This window comes from Rhea pennata, chromosome 25, assembly GCF_028389875.1.
Source record: "Rhea pennata isolate bPtePen1 chromosome 25, bPtePen1.pri, whole genome shotgun sequence".
Taxonomy (NCBI): Eukaryota; Metazoa; Chordata; class Aves; order Rheiformes; family Rheidae; genus Rhea; species Rhea pennata.
The window spans coordinates 1,524,507-1,549,366 of record NC_084687.1 but is presented as its reverse complement, the minus strand read 5'-3'; the positions used below and the strand labels follow the sequence as shown (position 1 = coordinate 1,549,366).

Here is a 24,860-nt window from a genome sequence, read left to right as displayed (position 1 = left end):
GTGGTACACAGTTCCATAGTGATGAACAGTATCCAAATGATTGCTAATCAGTACAGTCAGAGAACTGATTAGCCAGTACCGCCCGTTGCTGATCTGTTTATTTTATATTGATTTAACTACCTACTAGGTGATTATTACAGGTGTAGCCAAATTATAAGTAGACTGATAAAAATACCTTAAATTCCTTACACATTTTCTACACTGTCCAGGTTTAATGTTTTATAAATGGACTTTTTATAGAAAGCATAAACCTGTATAATTTATCTACAGTAATTTATATGTGATGCTTTAAAGTCTCAGAAAAAAAGTGCAAGAAACTAAGTCAGGTACTCTGCTGGAGAACATTCCACCACAAAGGAGAAACTGTTGCTGGTGAAAGCTGCTATGTCAAAAGAAAAATAACTAAGGATACCCTGCAGAGACTGGCAGGAGGCCACAGGAACAGAGTTTAAAGTTAACTTTTGGGAGCATCTCCCCCCACCTGCAGGTTGCCTTCTCTCCACAAAGAAACCTCTCAGAAGCACGGAGGTCACTGTTCCACAGCAGTTTAAAAGCAACCTTTCTATTCTTTGCATGCCAACCATCCTATATGTTAAAGGACAGGGAATCATCTCCTGCTAAGACCATGTACCGCTATAGCACTTACTGCACAAAGCCCTGCAGGAATCTTGTCAGCAGGGGCCTGCATGATGCTGACGAGAGTTGGTATTAGCCTCATCTGCATTGGACCCTGGCAGGCTTCTATCTGAGCTAGCTCCTTAAAGATATCTTGGGCAAGAGAAGCAACAACTGGATCTGGAGAGAGAAAGCACCATGTACTAAAACATACTAACAAACGTATCTTAACTTTTGCTACCACTGTTTCAAATTGGCAAAGCAGTAAGTTTCCCTTATGGCTTTACTATATGAATCAATATTCAGTTGGTTATTACTTATTAAGCTTTCAGCACGCTTTTAAATGCGATGATAAACTTGACGAGGACCCATTAGCAAAAACAGTTGTACTTCAAAAGTGCAATTTGAATGCATACCATTACTGTATTTCAGAAAGATTGCAATCGTGAAGGGGCAGATTTTGTTCTCCACACTGGCAGTAAATGCTGGGTCTACTGTACAGACAATGCAGAGCGTCTCCATCACAAGGTTTAGGACCTCTGAACTGAATTGAGTTGCCAAGTGGATGAGCCCATCAAGAATGCTAGGAAGGAAAGGCTGCAACACATGGGTGCTCTCAGAGATCTTCAACTGGTCACAATAGCTAGACAAGAAATTCATGACAAAAATGCATAGAGCATATATTAAAGGGATTCATACATTTACCACCAGAGGATATATAAAAATCACTTCACCCCACCCTTTCCCCCCCGCCACATTCACTGCTTTAGAGCTTTTTCCTTCCTTGACTCCACTACTTCCTTGATCTCTCAACAGCTCAGCTATCCTTCCTCCTCATTCCATTCCTAAATGGTTCTTAGATGCAGAGTTGAATCAGATGTTACCAGGTTACACCTCATCTTAGTAAAAAAAAACAAAAAAAAAACCCAACCACCTCCAAACTGACCCCCCTCCCCCCAACTCTTGAGATCTACCACCAAAGGAGAAAACTTGAAAAATGTTAAGGAAAAACAAAGTGACCCAAGTCAGAGAATCACTGCTTACAAAGTGTTTTAACTACCAGGTTCTGCAGGTGACATTAGGAAGGGCAATTATCTAAGTTTCTGCCCTTGTTTACTCATTATTCTTTCAATGTAAACAGAAGATAAGGTGGATTCTGGACAGAAATGCTATTAAAATACCACCTTTATATTACCTGTCCTTGGAGCTTTAGGATATTCTAGTGTCTGCTTACCCCCAGATAGCTCTGACCGCAGAGATTCGGACAGAAGGAGGTTGGGTCTCGTGCAGACCACTGACAGTTGCTTGCAGGAACTGCTGGATTAGTTCTGGAGACATAGCTACAGTAAAACGACTGGCAGCCCAAAGAGCACGACCCAGGAGAAAAGGAGACACTGAAAAAAAAAAAAAAGGAAAAAAAAACAAAAAAAACCCCAGTGGTTTCAGAATAAGTTCTATAATTTTGAAACTTAGCTGCTTCCACTTGTTATGCAAGATTTGTCATCCCATTGGGAAAATAAGATACAACACAGAACAGAAGACTAGTATGAGGGAATACAAAGTGCTTTTGTTCACAGGCAAAATCTAGATTTTCTTAATTATTCCAAAGAATAATTTCTCATTTGTTGAAAAAACTTCATGTCTTAGCTAGTTACACTTGAATCAGTACAGTAGTACCTGCTTTGCTGATCTTTGGAAAAAAAAGGAAGAGAAGGAATGCTTTCTCCACCAATCCCTGTTAATCTAGCTCAATATTTTGTTTTGTTCACTCCAACAGCAGCAAATATGAAATGCTTAGGAAAAAGAACAAGAGCAATAGAGCAGGTATAGAATGAATCTTCCCCAAGTGCGCTTTTCTAGCTTCCAGTCATCACTTCACAGTTACCTAACATTATGTTTAGCAGCACTAGGAAAGAGTGAACACTCATTCTCTACTCACCTGTTCTACACTTATCATGATATGAGGTACCTTTATCACACCTACCCTTCCACCTTTCAGGCTGAACTGTCCTTATCTATGTAGGCTATCCTCAAACAGATATTGCTTACTATCTCTCAGTATACTTGCTGCCATTATTTATACCCCCTGCAGATACTCTTGTATCTGTTTTAAGATGAAGATGTCAAAAACTGCACGCAAGATACATTAGTAGTAAGTTTTGTTTTCTGAACAAGTATTAAAAGGAGCAAACGTTTCATTTGTTTAATTGCTACTAGTAAACACAGAACGGATATTCTCTAAGAATCATCTATACTAACACCAGGACCTCTTTCTAAAGCCCAGTATCTCCTTTACAGCAACATCACATAAATGAACAGCTAAAGTTGTTTCTTCTCATATATTCCAGTTTGCACTCTATTTCCATATTCAAAATTACCTCTGAAAAAAAGAAAGAGAAATTCTTTGTAATCAGCCAAATAAATTCCTGCTCTGATGAAAACATCCAGCAATCTGCCTTTTCTACATTAACACAACTTATCATGGAATCACCAATACTGCTTATATAGGCTCTAACTTCCTAAAGTTTAATTTGCAAGCACTTCAGAGGTCCACTTTTCAACAGCTTTGGCTTTCCTAAACACTGGTGTCCAACAATATAGAAACTAGAACCCTAGGGAGTTCACAACTTTCCTAGTTGAGCAGGATCCTGTTATTTGAGTTTATCTGGTATAACGAGGATCAGCCCTCAGGTGAAAGAAAACAAGATGGTACAGCACTGCAGGAATTCTGAAGCCCATGAAATACTGTTGGTGTCTTTGCCAGGAACAGATAAAAGGGAATGGAGCAGTTATTTCCCATCAAGTTCCCCACATAAATCTCCTTTCCATCTTCAAGACCTACAGGCTCAAGCATCCAGACAATAGTGAATACCAACTGAAACGATAGCATCTCACATTTAAACAACTCATATTAGACCTGATAGCACTTGCAAACTGAGAAGATAAGTTTTAAATCCTTTCATGTGTACAACATGCACAACTGCATTCCAAAATGCCATATGCATGCAGCAACCTGATAGATCAGGTATTTTTATTTGTAATGAAAAAACTCAACTCTGAGTAACGGCAAGGACCAATGTACCTGAAAGGTTTAGGTCTGCAAGAACAACATTTGTCAGGAAGCCATGCATATCAAAATGTATTCTACCATTCTTCACACTGTCTGTAATAATAGATTTCACAGAGCCCAGGGCCAACATGCAAGCTTCATGTATCTTCCACCTGCAAAAGAATTCAGAGACCTTTAAGTTTTCTCCTCACCATCGCCTCCATAAAGTGAAATGATTAAGATTTTCTGGTCTAAGCTCCCACAACTATCTTCTTGATCCCCAGAGTATCAGAACAGGCCTGGAAAGAAACGAACATTCAAAAACCTCCACGATGGGGACTTGGAGACTCATCATGGATAGGCAGCATTCTCCATCACTTTTTAAACTAATAGTTCAGTGAACATTACTTCTTGTAATACTTTTTGTTCTCATAATAAAAACAAAATGAAATAACATGAGAATCTAGTGTGAAGGCTTAGGTCTCCAGCTGTGCCTTGCTTAATTATTCTATACTCAGAAGCACTGAGAGATCAAGTACATTGATGATTCAATAATTTCTATTTTTGTATTACATTTTGATAATTATGATGAAATAGTGTTTGGAGCAAATGACAATTCTCCTTGGTTTTATTTGTGAAGCATTAAGACCACCAGAAGTCTTTCTTAATGCAAATTGAACATACTTTAAGTTCACCAAATTCAAAGCACACTGAGACTTAATGGTATATTTTGGGGGGATGGTGGGGGGCTCGCATAGGGTCTGATTTCTCAGACTTCCAGTTACTGGTCTATACAGAGAGCAGCTAATCCAACACTAATATTCAAAATAATGATTTAGTCCAGTGTCCGCGTTTATGAAATTCAAAGAGAATAGTTATGGAAGAGCAACAAGGTGTTCTTTAAATTCTCCTCAAGTAACATTAGAGATTGCAACTAAAGTTTTCAAAGCGAACACATACATCTGTGTACAGCATCTAAATCTCTTCCTTACAACAAGTAGAAAAAAGTATGCCTGAAATTGAGCTTAATTAACTGAACAGCAGGCCAATTTCTCTTCAGGTCACATATGTTTTTAACTATAGTTTTCAATTATATATTTTAGGGACTGTCAGAGGTCTGGAGGGAGGGAGGGAACGAGCCTGGGGACAGCTAGTTTGTGCTAGGAATTGGTGAAAGTATACCAGGTGAAGATTTCTGTATATGGCTTGAAAACTGTTGCACGTCCTTGTTCTTCTTCTGATCAAGAGTTCTCAAATTTCATTCTTGTCCACCAGCAGCAACATCATGAAATAAATGCAAATAACTTTTGCCACATCCAATACTGTAAAAGAACCTGTCATTCACACCGGTGTCCTGCCCGCCGGCCCCATCTCCTTACCAGTGCTCAGCACCATTGTTTTTAGCCTGCTCAGCTTCTTGCAAATGTCTTGTAGCTGCTGCAGCCAAAGCAGTTGCACTTTCATTTTGGAAATCAGCAGCCACAGCCTGTGTGGAGGGAAGTGATAATGCTTATTTGTAAAGATTTTCGAAAGCCGCACTTTTCTCCAGCTGCCCCATTTGAACCTAAATACGCAATGACTTTGAGTACAGGTCACAACTATTCTTTTTCATGTGCATTGTTCTTACTTGTTATTTTAGTTGCTTATAAATGCAGAATGCTTTTCATACCAGCAACAGATCCTGTGCAGCAATCCTCACTGTATAGGAAAAAGTATCATCATCTTCATCCTCCACAAACTGTTGTGGATTTGCAGTCCAAACTTTTATCTGGAAGACAGAAAGGGACAATCTCAGTGTTGCAACACTGCTTTCATATTTTTCTCTGCCATACAATGTCCTCAAAGGCTTCTTCAACTGTTTTTTTTTTTAAATACATATTCCAATTCATACTACACAAAATAAAGCATCTAAAAAGAAAAAAAAAAGAGAGAGACTGAGCAGAGCATGCAGACCGGATAGTATTTTCTCTTGCACTCTTCATGAGAATGAAAGATCAGAGTTAGACTTAGGGCTCCCTCTCCTTTACACTAACATCAAGCTCAGATATCAGAAAGAAACATTCCAGCTGAAGCCAAAGAGAACTGTGGGAGTTGATACTTCTCTTTCCTCTTATAAATCTCAATCTTGTATTTCAGTAATTAGAGAGAACCTCTCCTTTTTCAAAAGTTTCTCTAAGTTCATCTTGCTCTTTGCTTCCTCATTTGCAATCAGAATTTGAGTGGACTTATGACTGACCTGGAATCATCACTACACAGAGGACTTTACTTATAGATGAGGAATGGAAGAAGCAGATGAATCTTTAACAGACTGCCTCTTTTTATGCATGCCTACCTAAACAACAGAAATTGAAGATGGCTGTCAGCTTTGGGAGGCCAGGAGTCATGCAGAATTTCAGTGAGTTGTATCACACTGCTGGCACCATCCCCTCACTATCAAACAAATCCAATCACCTCGTTCACAGGATAATCCGCATTTTCACAGTGTATTTCTTCATTTGCTATCCACGCTACCACAGAGAAACATTTTGATGTGACTGCCCTAATTCCTGGCACAGCAGAGTGACAGAACAGCCTATTAGATTACAACAGCTTCCATCCACTGAAATACTTCCTATGACATTAGCTGTTTTAAACCTCTCATCTCATTTGCTTTCTACACCAGATAAATGTGCTCACCTGTTCCTCTGTGATCTGCATGTAAAGAAGGATGTAATAGATCAGCTCTGGCAAGGCTTTCTTCACTGTGCTCTTAAATTTGTTGTTTTCCAACAAGGCATGAACAAATTCAAATATGCTGAAAACTAGATTTTCAAAGCCCAAAACTTCACCTGAAGTAAGTGAAAACAAAGAACATGACTGAATATGCCAGCATACAGAAAGATATAAATGGGTGTCAGATATAATTACAAACTGTTAGCATGTTGGACAGAATAATTTTTGTTCTCACTTTTGGAATAGCAAGGGCAGCAGTTCCAGGAGGATGTCTGACCTCAACCCTTCCTGTTTTCCTCCCACCTCATTGCACGTCCCTCATTTAAACTGATCAAGCCCAACCTAAAACCTGTTCAGCTTTCTTTTGTCCCATTACTTTCACCTCAAGATTGTTGCAGAACTCCCTGAGTTTTTAGAAACTCTGAAGTTACACAGCTTCATTCATCACAGTCATACTAAACATGCAAAGAAAGTAAGGTATACTGTTCTAATACCATAAATGTACCATTAAGCATGAATTCCTAAAGTGCTTCTGTCACTGTTTTGGTAACAGTAATATTTAGGTAAGCTTCATTTCCATTCCTCTTTAAAATAAAGTGCAGTTCAGCAAGTTCTTACCATCAGAATCCACGGGGTCCTCCACCTCTTCTGTATAATTTACTTCTGTTCTCACATAAGTGGACAGAGTTAAGTAAATACGCGCATTTCTAGAGAGCTGCATCTATTTAGAAATTTCTTTTCAAATCTTCAAATTTTTATAACTTTAAGAAAACTATCACTTTACAGCATAGTTAGTGTTTCAAATGGAAGATATGCTACAGAAATTTCTAATTCTGGCCATTGCTGAGCTCCAAATAGACTTTAGTATGTCCTTTAGAGATTGTTTGTTTCATTTAAACCAAATCCTTCAAGAATTGTAACCTAAAGCTTCATCTTTATTAAAATGTTGAGAATGAAATCACTCAAACTCAATCTTTCCATGAAAAAATAAGCCAATTCAACAATTCACTGCTGCCTAAGAGTAAGAACCCATTCCTGTAATCAACCTCTGACTAATGCTACTTTTCCAGTTTCAATACCCCTTTCTAAGCCCTAATAGCATACCATCCAATATATAGCACAATTCTGAAACACAAAACTGTGCAGATAACTTCGTTATGAGAAGGGCTAGATCTGTATCTCTAGGAAAATAGCCACTGATTAAATTGTATAGAAAAATCTCAGTCAACCTTCACACTATTATTGCAACATAGTGGCTATTTCTGGCCTTTTTATACCAAAAGTTTTTTTAAAAAGCTACAAGAGAGCTTGGTGTTAAGATTACTGTTTCACAGTAAAAGGCTAACAAAAGTGACCTTTGAATTAATTATTTATGTAAAGATTTGCCTTGTCATTTTGCATGTTCTGGGAAAACTACCAGAGCAGATTGTGTTGCAATGTAATGACTAAGTTAAAAAAAAAATCAAAAGGTAAATCAAATACTTCAGCAGCCATTACTACCACTGTAGCAAGGAACACTGTCGATTTTCCTTTACCTGAAGTCTTTAAATCACATCTAGGCATCTTTTTGAAGAGGACATTTTTCACCCCAAAACTCTGAGAAATAATGCAGAGATTGGAGAGAATTCTAAAGCCAGTATAATATGGGCACTCACATTACTGATCATAGCTGACTTTTAAACAAAAAGAAACATTACTGAACCTATTGAAGTAACAGACATATCCATTAAGTGTATACAAGAGATTCCTATACTCTGTCTGTCACAGTGGACTACTCCATGTATAATGCTCTTCGATCATGTTCAGTTCCTTACTGCATATGAGAAACAGCAGAGTTTGCGCCCGTCTGTCCTAGTTCAGACCATTCACTGCAAAGGATATAAGGCTGCGCTTTCTGTAAGGGTATTCCAAACTATGGGCAGGATCTGCTGCATCGATGAAATCATGTGCTTTGGATAATTTTTCACTAACGCTGTCACAGCCTGGAAAAAAAAATAGAGGGGGTGGGGGAGAAGAAAAGAGCATCAGTCAGAAGCAAAACCAGGGAACATCACCACAAAATAGTCGCAGGCTGCAGTTTCATGAACAGTTGAGATGCTCCAGTGTTTTGTTGCTACCAAAAAGCTAAAGGTCTCCTCCGCGTCTCACTCCTAACCATGCAGTCCTTGTCCCCTGCCCTTGTACAAACAGACCTCTTACCACAAACTACTTCAATGTGCTAACAAAGGAAGAACAAATTCAACAGTTTGTCTTTGAGCAGCAATGATGTTGCATATCGCTGCAGGGTACATTAATGGTTATAGGAAAAAAAAAACTCATTCACTTTCCAGAAAGAAGAAAACAATTCTACAAGAAAACAATTCTAATACTTGCATCACTGTCACTGTGGCTGTCAAGAGCAGGCAGCCAGACATAATTCAGAGACACACAGTTTAAGATTGAATCTAGGAGGTGTTAGATGCATTACATAAGAGAGCTGCTGACAGAACTGGCCTCTGGAAAAAAAAAAAACAAAACAAAACAAAAAAAAACCCTTCAATTTCTAAAGGTGCTGGCAGAGGACATGAATCTGATCTGCAGGGCTGATGCAAATTCAGCACGCCACAACAGCATCGAAAGAGGCTCATTTCATACACCACTACTTACGAACCCCATGCAAGTTATTCATAAGCTGTACACCAAGCCAATCCTTCCAACCAGGAGGAAGCATAGCTAGAGTGGTAACAGAGCTTTTCAATTCAATAGCTCTGCAGTTGGAGCAAGAGCAGACTCCATCTGCAAGTTCATCGCTTTCCTGCAGCGCAAGTCATTAAAAAAAAGTACTCTCTCCTGTCAAATGTTGTATTTCAAGTCTGGCCTCTCGTTCTGCCAATTTCCAGTGCTTGTTTGAGCTAAAAGAATTGCTTTACAGATATCCTCCTCTGCCAGCTCACACGGATCATTCCACCACCCCTTAAATACTCCACAAAATCCATACTCATCTTTAAGGGCAAAGTCAAGCTGCTTTCCAAGCAGGATGCTTAACAGCTAAGTTAGGCAGTAATTGACTGCATCCATACTTCTAGCCTGAGAGACTGTACAGACTCACTGAAATCACTGCTGGGGGAGCACTTAGACAACTTCTTAACTCCCTGCAGCGATTCTGCAAGCTAACATTTGACTGAATTTCAACTAACTGCTCAGCACCTCTTGAAACCCCCCTTCTGTAGCTCTCTGTTAAAGCCTTTCGTTGCTCCACCTCCTGCTTGGGTCTTTAGACAGCATGCAGCACATTGTAGAGATGAAATCCTCAAATGAGTGGATAAAATCCTAAAATATGCACTAGCAAGCAGCTGGAGAGCGCGTTCAAGCCAAACACTGAGCAAGAGTGCAGCAGGTGCAGATAATGTCCTCTGCTCACAAGCTTAAACTTACCCTCAAGACACTGGCTACCACCTAGCGTTCCATACAAGAACATGATGGTAAGATTAACTGCTTTTCATAACTAGTTTTCCAACAGAAGGAGAAGTATAAGCGCTACTTTTCCCACCCAGCTCACATGCAGGTGTCAAAAGAGCTGATTTTATACATAAGCAAAGCAATAAGGTTCTAAAATACTTCAGACTGTTGGTTAATTGCCACTTTGGATGCAATTGCTGCATGTTAAGTATATCATAGTTGTATTCCCAAGTCATAAAATCTACCTTAACTCTATTATCTGTCATGTTTAATCACAATATTTCCTCTCAAAGCAATCAGTAGTGGCTTATTTAACAACAACAAAATATGAATTAGGACTCAAGAATCCATTTAGTTGCAACACATTCAGTCTCAAATCAATTCAATTCAAGATAAATTACCAAACAACAAAACAATGAATTACACTGGTGTTATTCTGTTTCCAGCCTTCATGGTCCAATATATTTTTGTGTTAGTATTCAAGAATCTGATCTGAAATGTATTTGACATATATAATATTTGTGATTTATTTGACATATATACTATATCAAACACTAATATACAGAGAAAAGGATGACATCTAATGCATCAGGAATTGACTTGTTAAAAAGTCAGTTACCTTAAATTTTCTATAATCTCCAACTAGAATTGAATTAGTTTTGAAATATTAGAAGTCTAGTGCAAACTAGAAACAGATCAGACATTTTCTTAAAGGAGTTGAAAAGCTACTGAAAGGCTTGAGGGCCTTGCTTCAAAAGTCTGTGAGAAATCTCTTCATGGGACAACACCGAAGTCATGATTAAGGCTCCAGACACATGGCACTTTTGCAAGCTCCTCTGTTAAGAAGAAGGCTTAAGGAAGTGTTATCACAGCCTTAAGTGTGCCAGAACGGCTGCTCCTATGAATGTTTGAAACACATGAAAAAGCAAAATCAGCCAGCTCAGATCTTTGCTGCCTCAGCTCCCGCTGGTACAAGTCAAAAGTCATACATAAACTAACCTAATCTAATGGCTAGCATCATCCAAAGCAGAGACCCAGTAATGATGCATCCGACCACTGCGGGAGAGACCACATTGGCTCAGATGTTGTAGATCAGTCAAGGTGGGCCAGCCTCTGGGAACAAAAAGGGCCATGAGCCCTCCAAGCCTCTCATCTCTTAGGTTTGAAGGCACCAACTTTGCTTCTGGTAACTTCTTCTAGACTTGTGACTACATTCGGAAAGATTCTGGAATAAATTAATAATCCGTGGTTCACCACAATGTGATCCAACCTAATTACTTTCTTCAAAGGATAGCTGTCCTAGTGGATCAGGCAGAGGCATACACTTCAGTACTACTCAGTACGGCTTTCAACACAGTCCTGCGTAATAGTCTTACATGGAAAGTAAGACAACTCATTTTAGATCAGGGCTGCTTCTGATTTCCACTGGGAAATCTACTCACCTTGGAAGACGGTTCTCTGAAGAGACAGAAGGGAAGAAGGGGAGGGGGGAATCTTTCCTGCTCTAGCACTCCATTGGGGGGGGGGGGGGAGACAGAGCTGGGTTCACATCTACTTGAAAATTTACTATCAAAGAAATCTTTGTGACACTCTCCCCATTGCATCAGCATTACAAGGGTCATGCAAGGATCTCATCTGTAGAGCTGCCTTAAATAATCCCCCAAGGCCTCTCACTTCTGTTACAATGACTCTGAAATATGCCTTCCTGGAAGGGAAGGCAATTTACAGGTCTTTCACTTGAACCTATTTTTCTTTAGAAAACTGGTATCATTAGCTTAGTAACTCTAAGTGAGGAAATCATGACTTGCCTCTAGCCAACAGCTAGAGTGCTCATGTCCCCCTAAAAGCCTGCTACAAACCACTTGTCACCAGGTATCCTAAATTTATTGTTTAAATTCATATTGACTTTCTGTTGCCTTTAATATCACACAGCAGTTCCGATTAATGTCCTTTCTTGCGTGGTGCCTCTGTCTAGCAGTGGCCAAAAGCAGGTGCCCAAAATTAAGGAAGAGCAAGAACATGATGACTATTCCTCAAGTATTTCCTGAGCCTCTGACATCTTTCAAAAGACTACTGCTATACATCTGTGCAGACGTAAAGTACAAATAGCTCCAGTTTTAGTAAGGATAGTTATCTAAACAACAAAAAAGGCTCTAGCTTGCTGCAGAATATGTGGATATAACATTGACAGAAGAGCTGGTCTACAGTTAGAGTGAGACCAGTGCTTTCACTTCAGGCTGAACCATAGTTCTCTATTTCCTAATCACCCAAACAAAATTATCTTGAATCAGATACAGCCATTCTTGAGCTGAAGCCTATTCAAACAGAGATTCCCCTGCAGAGTATCCCCAAATCCCTTTATGTTAACTTCCCAGTTTACTACCATCTGTCACAGGTACCCCAGCGTATTGCCAGCAGACGGGATAACACCATAAAATGTGCTGTTCTTGTCGCACAGAGGGTAAACACGTAGAAAACACTGCAAGGCAGTTTCAACAAAACCTCCAACAGCCTGTCTCAAACTCTCTTCTGCTCCATTCTGTGCAGTGGGGAATGTGCTTCTATTGCTTCCAGATGACCACATCTGCAATCCCCTCTTGAGAAAAGGCAATAGGAGCAGAAGTGAGAGAATGCTGTAAGCAGGGTACTGCCTCTAACAGGGCTATGGAAGCAAGTTGAACATCACAGTAGCTGCCAGCTTATACAGTATAATAGCACCCCTCTAAACCTCCGAGTACATGTGCACATGGCAGTGTGCACTGCCACTAGTCACTGTGAAAAGCTTCTGATGCTTGTCGTCAATAACGCTGCCTTATCGTTTTCCTTAGAAAACATGGCTGAACGGGCCTCAGCTGCCCATCTTCATGCACCCCAACACTACCACTCAAATATCCTAGATCTTTTATTTCCTTGCACATGTGCTGAGGTAAGGATTTAGTTCGGCAACTCATGTTTTTGAGCTTTTCTAATTTTCTTTCCTATGTTGCAGACAATCCATACTAGAACTCCAGCATTTTCCCAGCTGTTAAGGAAAGCACCTTACCTACGCTGGCACTCCAAACCACAGTTATTTGGCTACATAAACTGATGCAGGGGTAACGCTCTGCAATCCAATCTTCTTTCCTTTTTAAGGGAAGTGGGAGAGCACAAAGACCTTTGATTGCTAATTTGCAGAGATAAGTAATAATGAGCAAACAAGTTCTGGAAAAGCACCTACACAAAAGCAGCTTTTAAAATTTCACTGCAGCAGAATTCTGCATTATCTTTAAAATAAAGATATTTAACTACTGAGTACTGTGTCCAGACTAGCTATATCTAAAATGCCTTAGATCAGCAAATGACAAAGATATCCCTATGGATCTCATCATAGATATCTTCAGTACAGAATGATTTATTTCAGTGTTCTCTGGCACTGGTAGCCAATAAACTTTACAACTCACAACACAGCCAGTACTAGCAGAGATAACATGCACTCAGGTTTCTCTGTTTTCCAGCATAACTATTCCAACTGACGACATATTAACAGAATCACAGAATGGCTGAGGTTGGAAGGGACCTCTGGAGATCATGTAGTCCAACCCCCCTGTTTAAGCAGGGTCTCCTAGAGCATGTTAGACAGGGTTGTATCCAGGCGGGTTTTGAGTACCTCCAGAAAAGGAGACTCCAAAATCTCTCTGGGCAAACTATCCTAGTGCTCTGTCACTCTCACAGTGAAGAAATTCCTCCTCACATTCTGGTGGAACTTCCTCTGTTTCAGTTTGTGCCCCTTGCCTATTATCCTGTCACTTGGCATCACTGAAAAGAGTCTGGCTCCACCTTTTTGAAACCCCCTGCTTAAGGTATTTGTAGACATTGATAAGATCCTCTTATATAAATACTTTCAATAAAGAAATGATTAGTCTTAACTGACTTACCTTTAAGACCTCCATCTTAAATCCACTATCCGATGTAGGCCCATCAGGCATTTGCAGAGCCTGAACAAAGGCCTCTGTGAACTGCTGCACCACAGGAAAAATCAGGACTTTGGCCGCACCCTGGTTAAAATCAAAGCAAGCACATGTGAATTCTAGATACAGGAACAGATAAAGTCACACATCTGACAAGTAAAGCATTAAAAGCAAAGGAAATTGTGCTTTTCTGCTACAAAACAGAACAGAGGCTCATGAGAACTGCAGAATGTTGTAATGTCACATGAAATACTAATTTTGGATATCACTACATATAAATCCAAACAATCTGGTCAGGAGAGTCTCAGGTGTAAGTCACTTCCAGTCAAAGAAGGTACTTTCATTTGGTTAGATGACTCTTGCCCTGCACTCTGCTGACTAGACCAAAAAACAAACAAACAAACAAACAAACAAAAAAACACGATTAAAGTCGAACTCTGAGAATGGCATTCGCCTCCCTCTGAGCCACTCTCCCAAAACCAAACAAGCTCTTTGTGAGCTGAGTATCACCAGCCAGCCTGAGAATTACTGTGATGATTCTTCCTAGGAAATTTAAGTATTTTTCCAGCTGTTAAAGCACTTCATAAGCAGTGCTTGGCACAGCAGTTAATATTGGACAAAAATATCTTTACTGAGACTATTTGTCATAACTCCATATGTAAGACAACTAAGTTATATACTTAATTCACCTATAAAATATCACCTTAATGCTTTAAACAAAGACTATTTATTGAAATTTGAGTTATGAAAAGCCAGAAAGAGTTTTGTTTACGGTCTAAATGACACCTCCACCTGGTCTCCAGAATAAGACAAAGGGAAGCGACTACATACTATCTTTTGGAAACTGGTACAGTTTTCAGGATATTATTGTAAAAGTGACTTAGTGCAGTAGAGATACTATGTAACTACTAGAACTTCGTAAAAGATTACACTGAATTAAAGTGCAAACAGGAAGAAAAAAAGCAGATATAGCCACCCAGCACAGACTTGTCCATCTAGACAACGCTAGATTAAGAGTGTTGTCCATTCCCATCCTCTACCACCCAAATTTTTAAAGAATTATTCAGCGTCTGGGGAGTGCTGAGAAATCTACTTGTCAGAGACCATATAAAAATCCTTGACCTCCTCAGAGCTAGATAGGAGACCTATATGCATCAATTGCTTAGTGGTTTAATTAATTGCCTATTCTTCTTTACTTTTTTCCCATTGCCTCTTCAAGAACAACATTGCTGACACGTATGCTAAAGCAATCAATTAAATATCAGGAGCTTGTAACCAATGCCTACTCCAAGGGCCAGAAAGCTGCCCATCACAACCCAGACTGCCAAGGTCTGGCAATTATTTAGGACATAGCTTTTGGTTGACAGGTGTGAAGTGTTTGACAAGGATTCCCAGATAAAGGGATGATACACTGTCTCTTCGGCACATCAACACCCCTGATCTGAGATGGCATAAGAACATCTGTTGATTTCTCTGCAATTCAAAACTCAGTTATTGAGACCAAGTCATAGGATCAAGACATGCAAATAAAAGAGGGAGTTAGCATTTTTACATGTATTTAATCATACTAGCGATTGCAGAATTATGGTTTATGGAGTACAAAATTCTCCAATATGTTTCATTTTCATAGCATTCCACTCAGTTTGAATTCAATGCATATTGTAGGGTAAGTTAAACTCTTGCCTTTTCTAATTCCTCCATGTTACAGATCATATGGGCACAGGTGGTAAATATCTCCACTGCACGCGACCTTGTGCGTATACCATACACCTAGAAAAAATTTATGAATATATCAGGAACACAATATACTTTTATTTCTTTTTATTTACTTTTACTTTATTTTGATTCCTTTTTATTTTATTTTTTGGCTGTAACATTTCTGTGAGATCACTAGCTGCCATCAATCATCATATCAGCAGAAAAAATTCTTGGAGTCCAATTCTTACTACAATATAGCTTAATCTTTAATCCAATGTTTCTCTCATTAAGAAAGATTCTCCCTAATTCCATCTAGTACTAATCTAATAATGAAGACCATACCTCTGCCATTGTAAAAATTTTGTACATCTCTGGAAGAATAACAGGAGCAACAAGTGGCATCTGTGTGTCTGTCACTTCCCGAGTAAACTCTAGAAAATGAGAAAATACAGGAAGTTATTCTAAAGAAAACAAAACTATGGGCAATAACAACACAGACAATCTGATCTTTGAATAATCCTAAACACATCGAAAACTTTGTTTTATTCTTGACTAGACTATTGCAGTGTGCCATATCCATGGCAACCTGTGAAGGCCAGCAGAAAAATATGCAAAATAGCAACTATCCAGAAAATAAGGCCTTACAATGGAAGTTCCTTCTGAACTATAACCTATAACATATAATTGACATCAGCACTTCTTCCTTAGCTTTTATGACATCTACCAAGCAACAGAATTTAGCAGTGACCAAAAGGTACGAAACCCAACCCAAAGAAGCAAGTCCAGTTTCTTCATTTTGCAGTGAAAATGACAACTTGAGAGTAACAAAAAGACTGAAGGGTTTCCTATGTCATCCTTGCCAAAGCTCCCATGTACACATACCTGTAAGCACTCGCATGGCTCCATGCACTGCGTTCACATCCCCACTAACCAGCATCTCCATCAAGAGATTAAAAAGCTCAGGCCAGGCTTCAGGCCAGTCCCAATGGGCTATTGCTGAAACCGCATAGGCAACACTTGAGCGCACTTTGCTAATGGATTCTCTCAGTCCATTAGGTAGAAGCTCCCTAATAGCAACTTTTGCCTGTAGAGAATAACATTATTTATCAAAAAAAGATCCTCAACAATATGACAATTTACCATCAAAAACTGTTTTTATACATACAATTGTATTCTGATACAGATTCAGCATTAGTTTTACAAAAAGAACATTCAGAAACTTGTACATTTGAACATCCCTTAATTTACTGTGAAAAACTGCATGGTTTTTGTAATGTATCACTTCTCACACAGAACATTCAGGCAAGCATAGAGTAAATAGCCTCTTCAAGGTCACAGCTGCAATTAGATAGGAAGTAAATATCTACATAGAAGATATTCAGGCTTAGCTGAGATAAATTCCCATTCTAGTGTCAGGGGCAGAGTTTGCTTACTTTGGAAGATTTTAGTAAATGAGAACTGGTCACCCAACTCTGAAGGGACAGGAGGAAAAAAAATCAGCACTTAAAACTCAGCTTAATTAAAAGGCAATTAAAAGATGATCTGGTCAACAGTCAAAGTGGTAGAGCTGGAATCTTTAGCCATTATTTCTGTTAAGAAATACTTCTACTGAACAGATTAAATTTGTTGGGTATTTTTAATGAAAACTTGTAGACCTTTAACTTGAAATTTGTCATGGAAAAATAGCTTTCAAGTACCAAGCCAAAAAAACACAAGATTTAACAAAAAAGATTGCCATAATTAATATTTTTAAAACCTGTAAAGCAGCTTTCCTTGTTCTTGTAGCAGCAGAAACATTATGGCTGAGTTTTTCTTACAGAAATCAGCCCAAGCTTCTCAAGTCTAGTGTTGTTTTAAGCAACTGAAAACAGACTTTTAGAATGGAAAATGCCCAGAAATCTTAACTGAAGCTATTACCTTCTAATAATACATGAGAACGCTTGATGAAGTAGATTTGACACTTAAAATGAACCACAAAATTAACACTCTTTGGACAAAACGTCTCAAAGTGGACAAAACATGGAACCAAGTCTTACCCTTTCTGTGGTCTCTGGAGGTCTAAACTTTTCTGATTGAGAACACCAGTGAGTTTCCACATACTGTTTCAAAATGACGGATGCTAGCTATATTAGAAGAGAGGTTGTGAATCAACAACAGATTTTGCAATCACAGAAAGCATTACCCTGGACCTGTTTGCTTGGTCTCCCATCCCACCATGTCGCTTTTGGAGGGACGACAGGGCAGGCCAAAAGTGCAAAAGTCTTTGCAAAATAGACAAAAAGCTACTGCGGGAGAAAAAATGAACCGACAGCCACTTGCTGAGAAAGATGGCCCACTCCATCCTGATGCAAAAAGGCAGCTTTATTCTCCTGAACCTCTAAAAGAGCACATGCTAAAGGCCACGATTTGCCTGTAACTAAAGAAATAAAGAGCTTAAATCTTCCTTTTCAAAAGGAAAAAGACTTTCAGGAAAAAAAGTTGTTGCAATGAGAAGCTACATCTCTGCTTGCTGATGCCCACCATCCACCTAATAAAGCTCCTGTGTGTCCATTCCCAGTATGGCACTGTCCCAAGTGCCAATTCCAGAGCAAAATAAAGGAAATAACGGGAAACTACCTCCAACATCTCAACTGCAAGCATGAGAGAATACAGTACAAACCAATGAAATTATCAGGTAACTTCTTTCTACAGCTTTACAGCTTCAGCAAAACTCACCTGACGGATGGCCAGAGCTCCCTGGGGATCTACAGTCAGTTCTGCTAAATGAACACCAAATTCTGCAAAGGAAAAAAAAAGGGGAGGGGAAAAAAGAAAAAAAAAAAAAAAAAAGAAAAAACACTGGTATCAAAACTCTTATTCCCACGCAGTAAAGCTAGTCAAGATTCTGGAGAAAGATGCAATACCAACTGAATGAGTCACACATGGGAAGGAGAAGACAATTCCAAAGCAGAGCTTCTCAAATGAATCATGAGCATTAATTCTCCCCCAAGTTCTCTACACAAACTTTTCCCTCCCCCCTGCAACATCCCATTTCTTTCTCCCATGGTAAGTTTCTCAACTCATTTTAATAACAAGCAAATGATTTTAAAATCATAATAAAAAACCTTATATACAGCCTATCATCACTAGTCAAGTCCCTACACAAGAGACCCATGCAAAAGATGCAGGATGGAGTAATTGGGTGGGTTCTCGGTCAGCAGTCCTTTCTCAGACAACCTCCATTCACTCACAGAGTCATTTGGTACCAACGTGTAAGCCGTCCTCAAAGTTACCCAAGGCCAGCTCAGGACACACTAAGGATTTTCCCGTGCAAACTCTGCACTAGCATCTAACACGCCAACACCTCAAACAGCTTGTTTAGTCACAAACTCCAGGACTCAGGGGTGTGGAAACTTCTGGATGAAATTTCTTATTGCAAAAAAAGCATGAGCTCCTTTTAAATACAGAGCAAATTCTGCAGCAAAGATAAAAATAAAATGCTTTTGCCAATTCTGATGGTTGAACACAGGGAATCAAAAAAATTAGAAGAGCAGCTGTTCTGGTATAGTAAATCCATATGCCTTGACAAATTTGCTTACTGTTGCAACATTAAGTTCTGAGTAGCTGACGTCTTCACTAAACATTTCATTTACTGGGCTAGTCCACTTAAGAAATGCATTTGCAACATTTTAACTCTAGGACTGCAGAGCAGAAGGTATGCCCTAAGTTCATCTAGTCCAACCTCACTTCCAGAGATAGGATTAAACGTGCTTAGAACAATTCTTGGCAAAGATGTATTGAAAATTGTTCTCAAAGAGTTTCTGAAACTTTCCCTAGCAACATATTAGAGCATTTCACTAATGTGGTTATTTAAGTTTTTCCTAACATCCACTTAAAAAAAAACAAAAAACAAAAACCACACACTTCACTGAAAAAAAAAGCTGATTTTTTTTTTCTTTTCCTGTCCAGGTGGACAAGAAATACAATACAGCACAACCTTACTTGTAACAGACTTCTCTGGGGTGGAAGACAATTTTTTCCTTCTTTCCTATGTACACTGAACAAACCCAATTCCTTCAACCTTTCTTCAGAGAACACGCTTAAAGACTTACGTGAGCTGCAAAAACAGCAAGCCTCATTCTAAGATGTACTTAACACAATATAAGATGTACTTAACACAATATTCCTCTTAACTGTAGCAACAGTTACTCTTCTAGCTGTGTGCAAGATTCCAGGCTTGAATACCACATTGAATTTTAGCTGTGTTTTTAAAAGGTATAAATGAACCATGTAGCCCAAAGAAATGCAACAACTTCACACAGTCGCTCTTCATGAATACTCCCAACTCTTTTTTGCAATCTTTAAATCTGTAATTTTTCAAGTTTACACGCTTTTTTTTTTTTTTTTTTTAACCTTTAGGTGCAGCACTCTGCAATTAATTCACTGATTTTTTTTTTTTCTGATTTCAGGCCATCTCTCCAGTTTTCCACGACCTTCTTAATTTTCAGGTCTGCTCTCCAGACAGACCGCAGTGCCTCCCCACTGCCATCACTGGTAACCTACAAGTGTACCAATGACAAAAACCTCTGCCTTAAAAGCCCTCCGGGTTTGACAGCAAGTCACCGATAACTGCTCCAAGCGCACAAACCAAACGAGATGGATTTATCAAGAAGAGATCACACCAAACCCTATCAGCTGTTTTGCATCCTGTTATGTTTTAGGCACCGGCAAACTGTTTAAAAATCTGCTTCAAGAACCCTCTTAGGGACTGAAGTTAGAGCGAACAGCATATAGTTTGCAGGTTCCTCCTCTCCTCTTTCCAATTACTATTTTTTTATTGCTTTTCTTTTTTGTTGCCTAGGAGCTTTCTATCTGTATTATAGATAAGTGCAATTCAAATCCATCTCTTCATAAGTGCTTCTTTCTCCTACATTTTTTATACCTGACACAGAAGCATCAAGTCTTCCTCCTAAAATAAAGTCTGTAAAAACAAAAGATCAGCAGTGCTTAATGAAGAGCCTGATACATGGGTCACTTAGCAAATACATTTCACCCTTGCTCTGCTTCTCCTCTCCATTAACAAGATATTAATGAAATTCTGCTCCCAAATGCTCCTCCTTCACAGCCAAGCTTCATCTACCGCATAATTAGATGACATTACCTACTAGCTCTGCACCTGCAACTCTTTGAGATGAAAAAAAATATTATTAAATGAGCAGGGAGGAATAAATGAGCAGGATTTTCTTGTGAATCGGTGCACTTCACAGACAGCCTCATTAAAGTCAGCTACCACCAATTACTTTCTGCTTTGTATGACCACACACACAGTTCAGGAGCAGCTCCAGATTCTTCTCAGTTGTCTCTGCTGGAGGGCAAAGATAGGAACTGGTTGAAAAAAAAAAAAAAAACATGGCAGCTGTCACAGCCAACCTGGGTCAATCCATGACTCCATGACGGCCAGCGCTCCAAATTAAAACAACATTAAGTTTTCCAAGACCAGATCCAAGAACTTGGGAAGCATCAGAAATTAGGCTCCCTTTACCCAGTGTCTGCCCATCCCATATGCCTCTCAATCTTTAATAACAGGGTCACATACAGTATTTTCTGCAGGATCAGCATTCATCAGCATCATTGTAGGGCAATTTGGGTTGAAAGACACCTCAGGAGGTCATCTTGTCCAACCTCCTGCTAGAAGTAGGGTCAGCTAATAGGTTAGAGCAAGGCTGATGGAGAGCATTTGTAGACAAGAAGGGAAAAAAAGTTTGGAGTTGTAAGGAAGAAATACTGAGTAAATACCTAACATTTAGCTGTAATTTTTACTCACTATGTGAATTGGAACTTAACAGTTTCTTTGAAGAACGCCATTAGCATCCATCATGAAACTGAACGACTGCTCCAAAAGTGTCCACTTATTTTCAGAACACCTTTGAAAGCTACAGCTACATCTTCCTTAAGAAGATGGAAAGGTTAAGCTCAAGCTTTTCAAACACTTCTGCTGGTTTCAGGCATCTCACTTAAAAACATTCATCACAGCTTCTCCGTGGTGCTCAACATGTTTACAGCATTTTGCAGGAAAAGAAGTGACATACGCTGCTGCGAGTAACCAGTCTTCCTGAAAATCCCACATCATGGATCCTAAGGAGAACATTTCTTGTTTCAATTTTCCACTGGGAATTCTGGTTAAAAGTTTAACTTAAGTTATCCATTCAAAGGATTTACATCCACTTCTGCCCATCATCCACTCCACTGTAATTCAAGTTACAATCAAGAAACCATCCATAAGGCTACAGAGTATGGGCATATTCATAAATTGTCCAGAATCCCTGCTTCTTAGGTTATATCAAACATAGCCAAGCTGAAGATAGCCATATAAATACACCTACCACCTTCAAAAAGGGAAAACAGAAATACATAACCCAAGCAGGCAAAAGAAAGGCAAATACCCAGTTTTCAGCCATTTGAGTGTCACCAGCGCACTTTCACAACACAAGAACCAACAGCTCAAAGACTCAACAGTCACTGTAAAACACAAGTTTGTTACGTAAAAAGAAAAAAACAGCACGCCCTTCCCAATTATAGTGCTACAGCATCAGCAGCAGCTGCAAGTATTTTTCAAATGGATAAAAAGTTGGCATTAAAATTCCATATCAGCATAGTTTAGAGGAGCATGTTATAGACACTGTTCCTCCTAACAGGTTAAAAGTATGATTCTTCCTTATGGATACATACTGTACACCTTACTTAATGGGGACATCACACATGTTCCAGCATTCTTGGAGTATGCTTAGAGACAAAATCATCTCCAAGACAGTAAGAGCTGGAGAAAAAGACCTTTATTTTTAGATGTTACAGAATGGTCTTCAAGTCACATTGTGTTAGCCACAGTACACACGCAGACGCCATAAGAGATGGCGTATGAAGAGCTTAAGTTAAATGGACAAAACAGATCAGAGGGAATGGAAACACTGTCCCCACTGAATCGGTAGGAAGCCAACAGCAGAGCTGAGCCAAATTAGAGGCAGGTACAGTTGTATCGCTCAACAACCTGGAGCTATCATTTCCCCTGCCTTCCTCCTGAACATTGCTTTTATTCATTCTTCAAAGGGCACCAGCTGAACTTCAATCTTTCCAGGGACGAGCATTAATTTGTCTTCTACCCCTAAGTTGGTTTGGCCAGGTAGAGCTTTTTCCTCTACTTCCTGCCTTACAGTTTGTATCAAGGTTCAGCAGATGCAAAAGCAGTGAAAAGATTCAGTCACTGCAGACACATTTTGAAAGGGCTAAAGAGTGACGTATCAGAAAGAAATTGCCACCAAGTTCTGACTTAGTGTCCCTGCTTCCTCAAAAACAGCTCTGTTGAACCAGACAAAAGATTCCTCCAGGTCAGTTTATCCTTCTTCATAGGCTTCACCTCTGCCTGTGCCTTTCTACTCACCTCCTCGTACAAGCACCAGCACTTGTCAGACCCTATAGCAAGCTGCTTCAGGGAGCTACGTTTTTTCCCTGCAAAAAAAAAAAGACTGAGCAGTCTTGACATCCCCCTGCATCAGGGGACACCCAATGCATGCAGTCCCCCCCTCCGCCTCCATGAGGACCAATTGCTATATTGGCTGAACTGTATTACACAGCCAGACTTACAAGTGGCTTAAGAAAAGAGGCGAGGGCAGAACAATATTCCCCTCCGATACATTCCCCTAGCAATCTTTGAATTAGGAACATTCTGAAACAAATGTTGTAGCTACACCAGTATGTTTAATTGTTCTTGATTGCTTTTACGTCCAAGAGCATCAAATCATGTTTAAAACGTTTCTACCTCTAACATTCAAAGCATCCAACAGCAATGAGTTCCGCAGTTAAAAAAGTGATTCCTTTTACTTGCTTTATATTCATTTTTATCTAATGCTGCCTTAACTCTTGCTTTATGAGAAGTCACACACAACTGCTCCTCACTCACCTTCTCTGTGTCACTTACGATTTTAGAGACTCCATCTCTGCCAACTCTTTCCCAGGCTGCAAAGTGAATTCATTTGGTCCTTCTTGCAATAGCTGCTGTTTCACCCTTCTGCACATCTCTGTACTGCATTCTTACTACTCTGCTTTATCCCTTCTGAAAGCTGCAAGCCAATAATGCATGCTGCACTTGGAGCATAGAAGCATGAGGAATTTATGTTGTGCTTTGTTCTCTGTTCCCTTCTTACCAGTCCATTTGCCTTGCAGAGCCATGAATGGACATTTTCAAGAAATTCCCCACACTAACTATGACATCTCTTTTCCACGTGGTAATAAATATTATAGCCCATTATTTTCTAGGTATTATTTGTGCTGTCTTCTCCTCCTTCCTAAGCATTAATTTGCATTTATCAACACTGACTTGCATTTATCATTTGCACACACCATCACTCACTTTTGCAAAATCATTCTGCAACTCTTTGCCACCATTTTTTCACTTCCACCAACTGAACAGCACAGTACCGTCAGCAACTTTGTCACACCACTGTTCACTCTTTCCCACATCACTGATGAACACATGGAATAGCGCAGACTCTAGTATAGCTTCATGTGGGACCTTAACTATCTCCCTCCAGTGAGTATCACCAGTCACTTCTACAGTCTTGTATGCAAGCTCTTAATTAGTTATTAATTCAAGATATGTCTGCAGCTGTTCAGTTTCTTCCAAAAGTTTCTGAAAGGGAATTTCCTAAAAGCTTTCTGACAGTCCCAGGACTCCTTCAAATAGCTCTTCTATTAAACATACATTCACTCTGTCACAATAATCACACATATCCAGATCTACCCATTCCACTTTTTGACATAGTTTTAAGTATTGCCAGTAGTGCAAAAGCCATACCTGCTGACCTATGACAACCCCAACATCCACCCTTCCATTCCTTACCTCAGAGCCCTTATTAAAAGCTGACCTCACAGTTACCTACATACAATTATTTGGGGCCTAAATCACATTAGTGGCAAGTTTTATAACACAATTCATAGCACAATAATTTACTATTTGAGCCCCTTTAAAACTCTTGGAGATCCATCATGTAGTGCTTGCTGTTTAGAGTAGACCAAGTGAAACTTCTTCTACTGATGTTTCAACTTGATATAGATTCTCCCACATGTCTCCTTTAAAGAGGTCTTCCAACGTGATAACCTAAGTGAATAGCAACATTTAGGAATTTATTTTTTCTGTGGTCCTTAAACATACCTTTGATACTTCAAACACCTGGTGGCTATGTAAACTCTCTGAAATGCTTTCTGTTTCTGCTATATTTGAAAGCTTTTTCAGGTTTTATGCCTTTAACAAGTCTTTCCTCAATTTGGGGGCCTACCTTCATTTATTTTCCATCACAAGTGCCAATACTTATGCTCTGTGGCCCTCATCTTTACCCCCAACAGCTTCTTTCTACTTCATCATACTAGAT

The 24,860-nt window shown here is 39.4% G+C and overlaps 1 protein-coding gene across 1 annotated transcript in view; it reads right to left on the bottom strand.

Annotated features, from left to right (window-relative positions):
- IPO9 (importin 9) overlaps window positions 1-24,860 on the bottom strand; it is a 40,076-nt gene that overhangs the window by 11,959 nt on the left and 3,257 nt on the right. The window contains exons 2-16 of the mRNA XM_062595062.1: window positions 18,175-18,236; window positions 17,496-17,582; window positions 16,342-16,543; window positions 15,802-15,890; window positions 15,445-15,531; window positions 13,729-13,848; window positions 8,258-8,358; window positions 6,995-7,053; window positions 6,341-6,492; window positions 5,334-5,432; window positions 5,044-5,150; window positions 3,698-3,837; window positions 1,850-2,009; window positions 1,032-1,258; window positions 647-795 (exon numbers count right to left, since the gene is read on the bottom strand). Coding sequence (XP_062451046.1) covers window positions 647-795; window positions 1,032-1,258; window positions 1,850-2,009; window positions 3,698-3,837; window positions 5,044-5,150; window positions 5,334-5,432; window positions 6,341-6,492; window positions 6,995-7,053; window positions 8,258-8,358; window positions 13,729-13,848; window positions 15,445-15,531; window positions 15,802-15,890; window positions 16,342-16,543; window positions 17,496-17,582; window positions 18,175-18,236 — 1,841 coding nt within the window. The remainder of the gene's footprint in view (window positions 1-646; window positions 796-1,031; window positions 1,259-1,849; window positions 2,010-3,697; window positions 3,838-5,043; window positions 5,151-5,333; window positions 5,433-6,340; window positions 6,493-6,994; window positions 7,054-8,257; window positions 8,359-13,728; window positions 13,849-15,444; window positions 15,532-15,801; window positions 15,891-16,341; window positions 16,544-17,495; window positions 17,583-18,174; window positions 18,237-24,860) is intronic.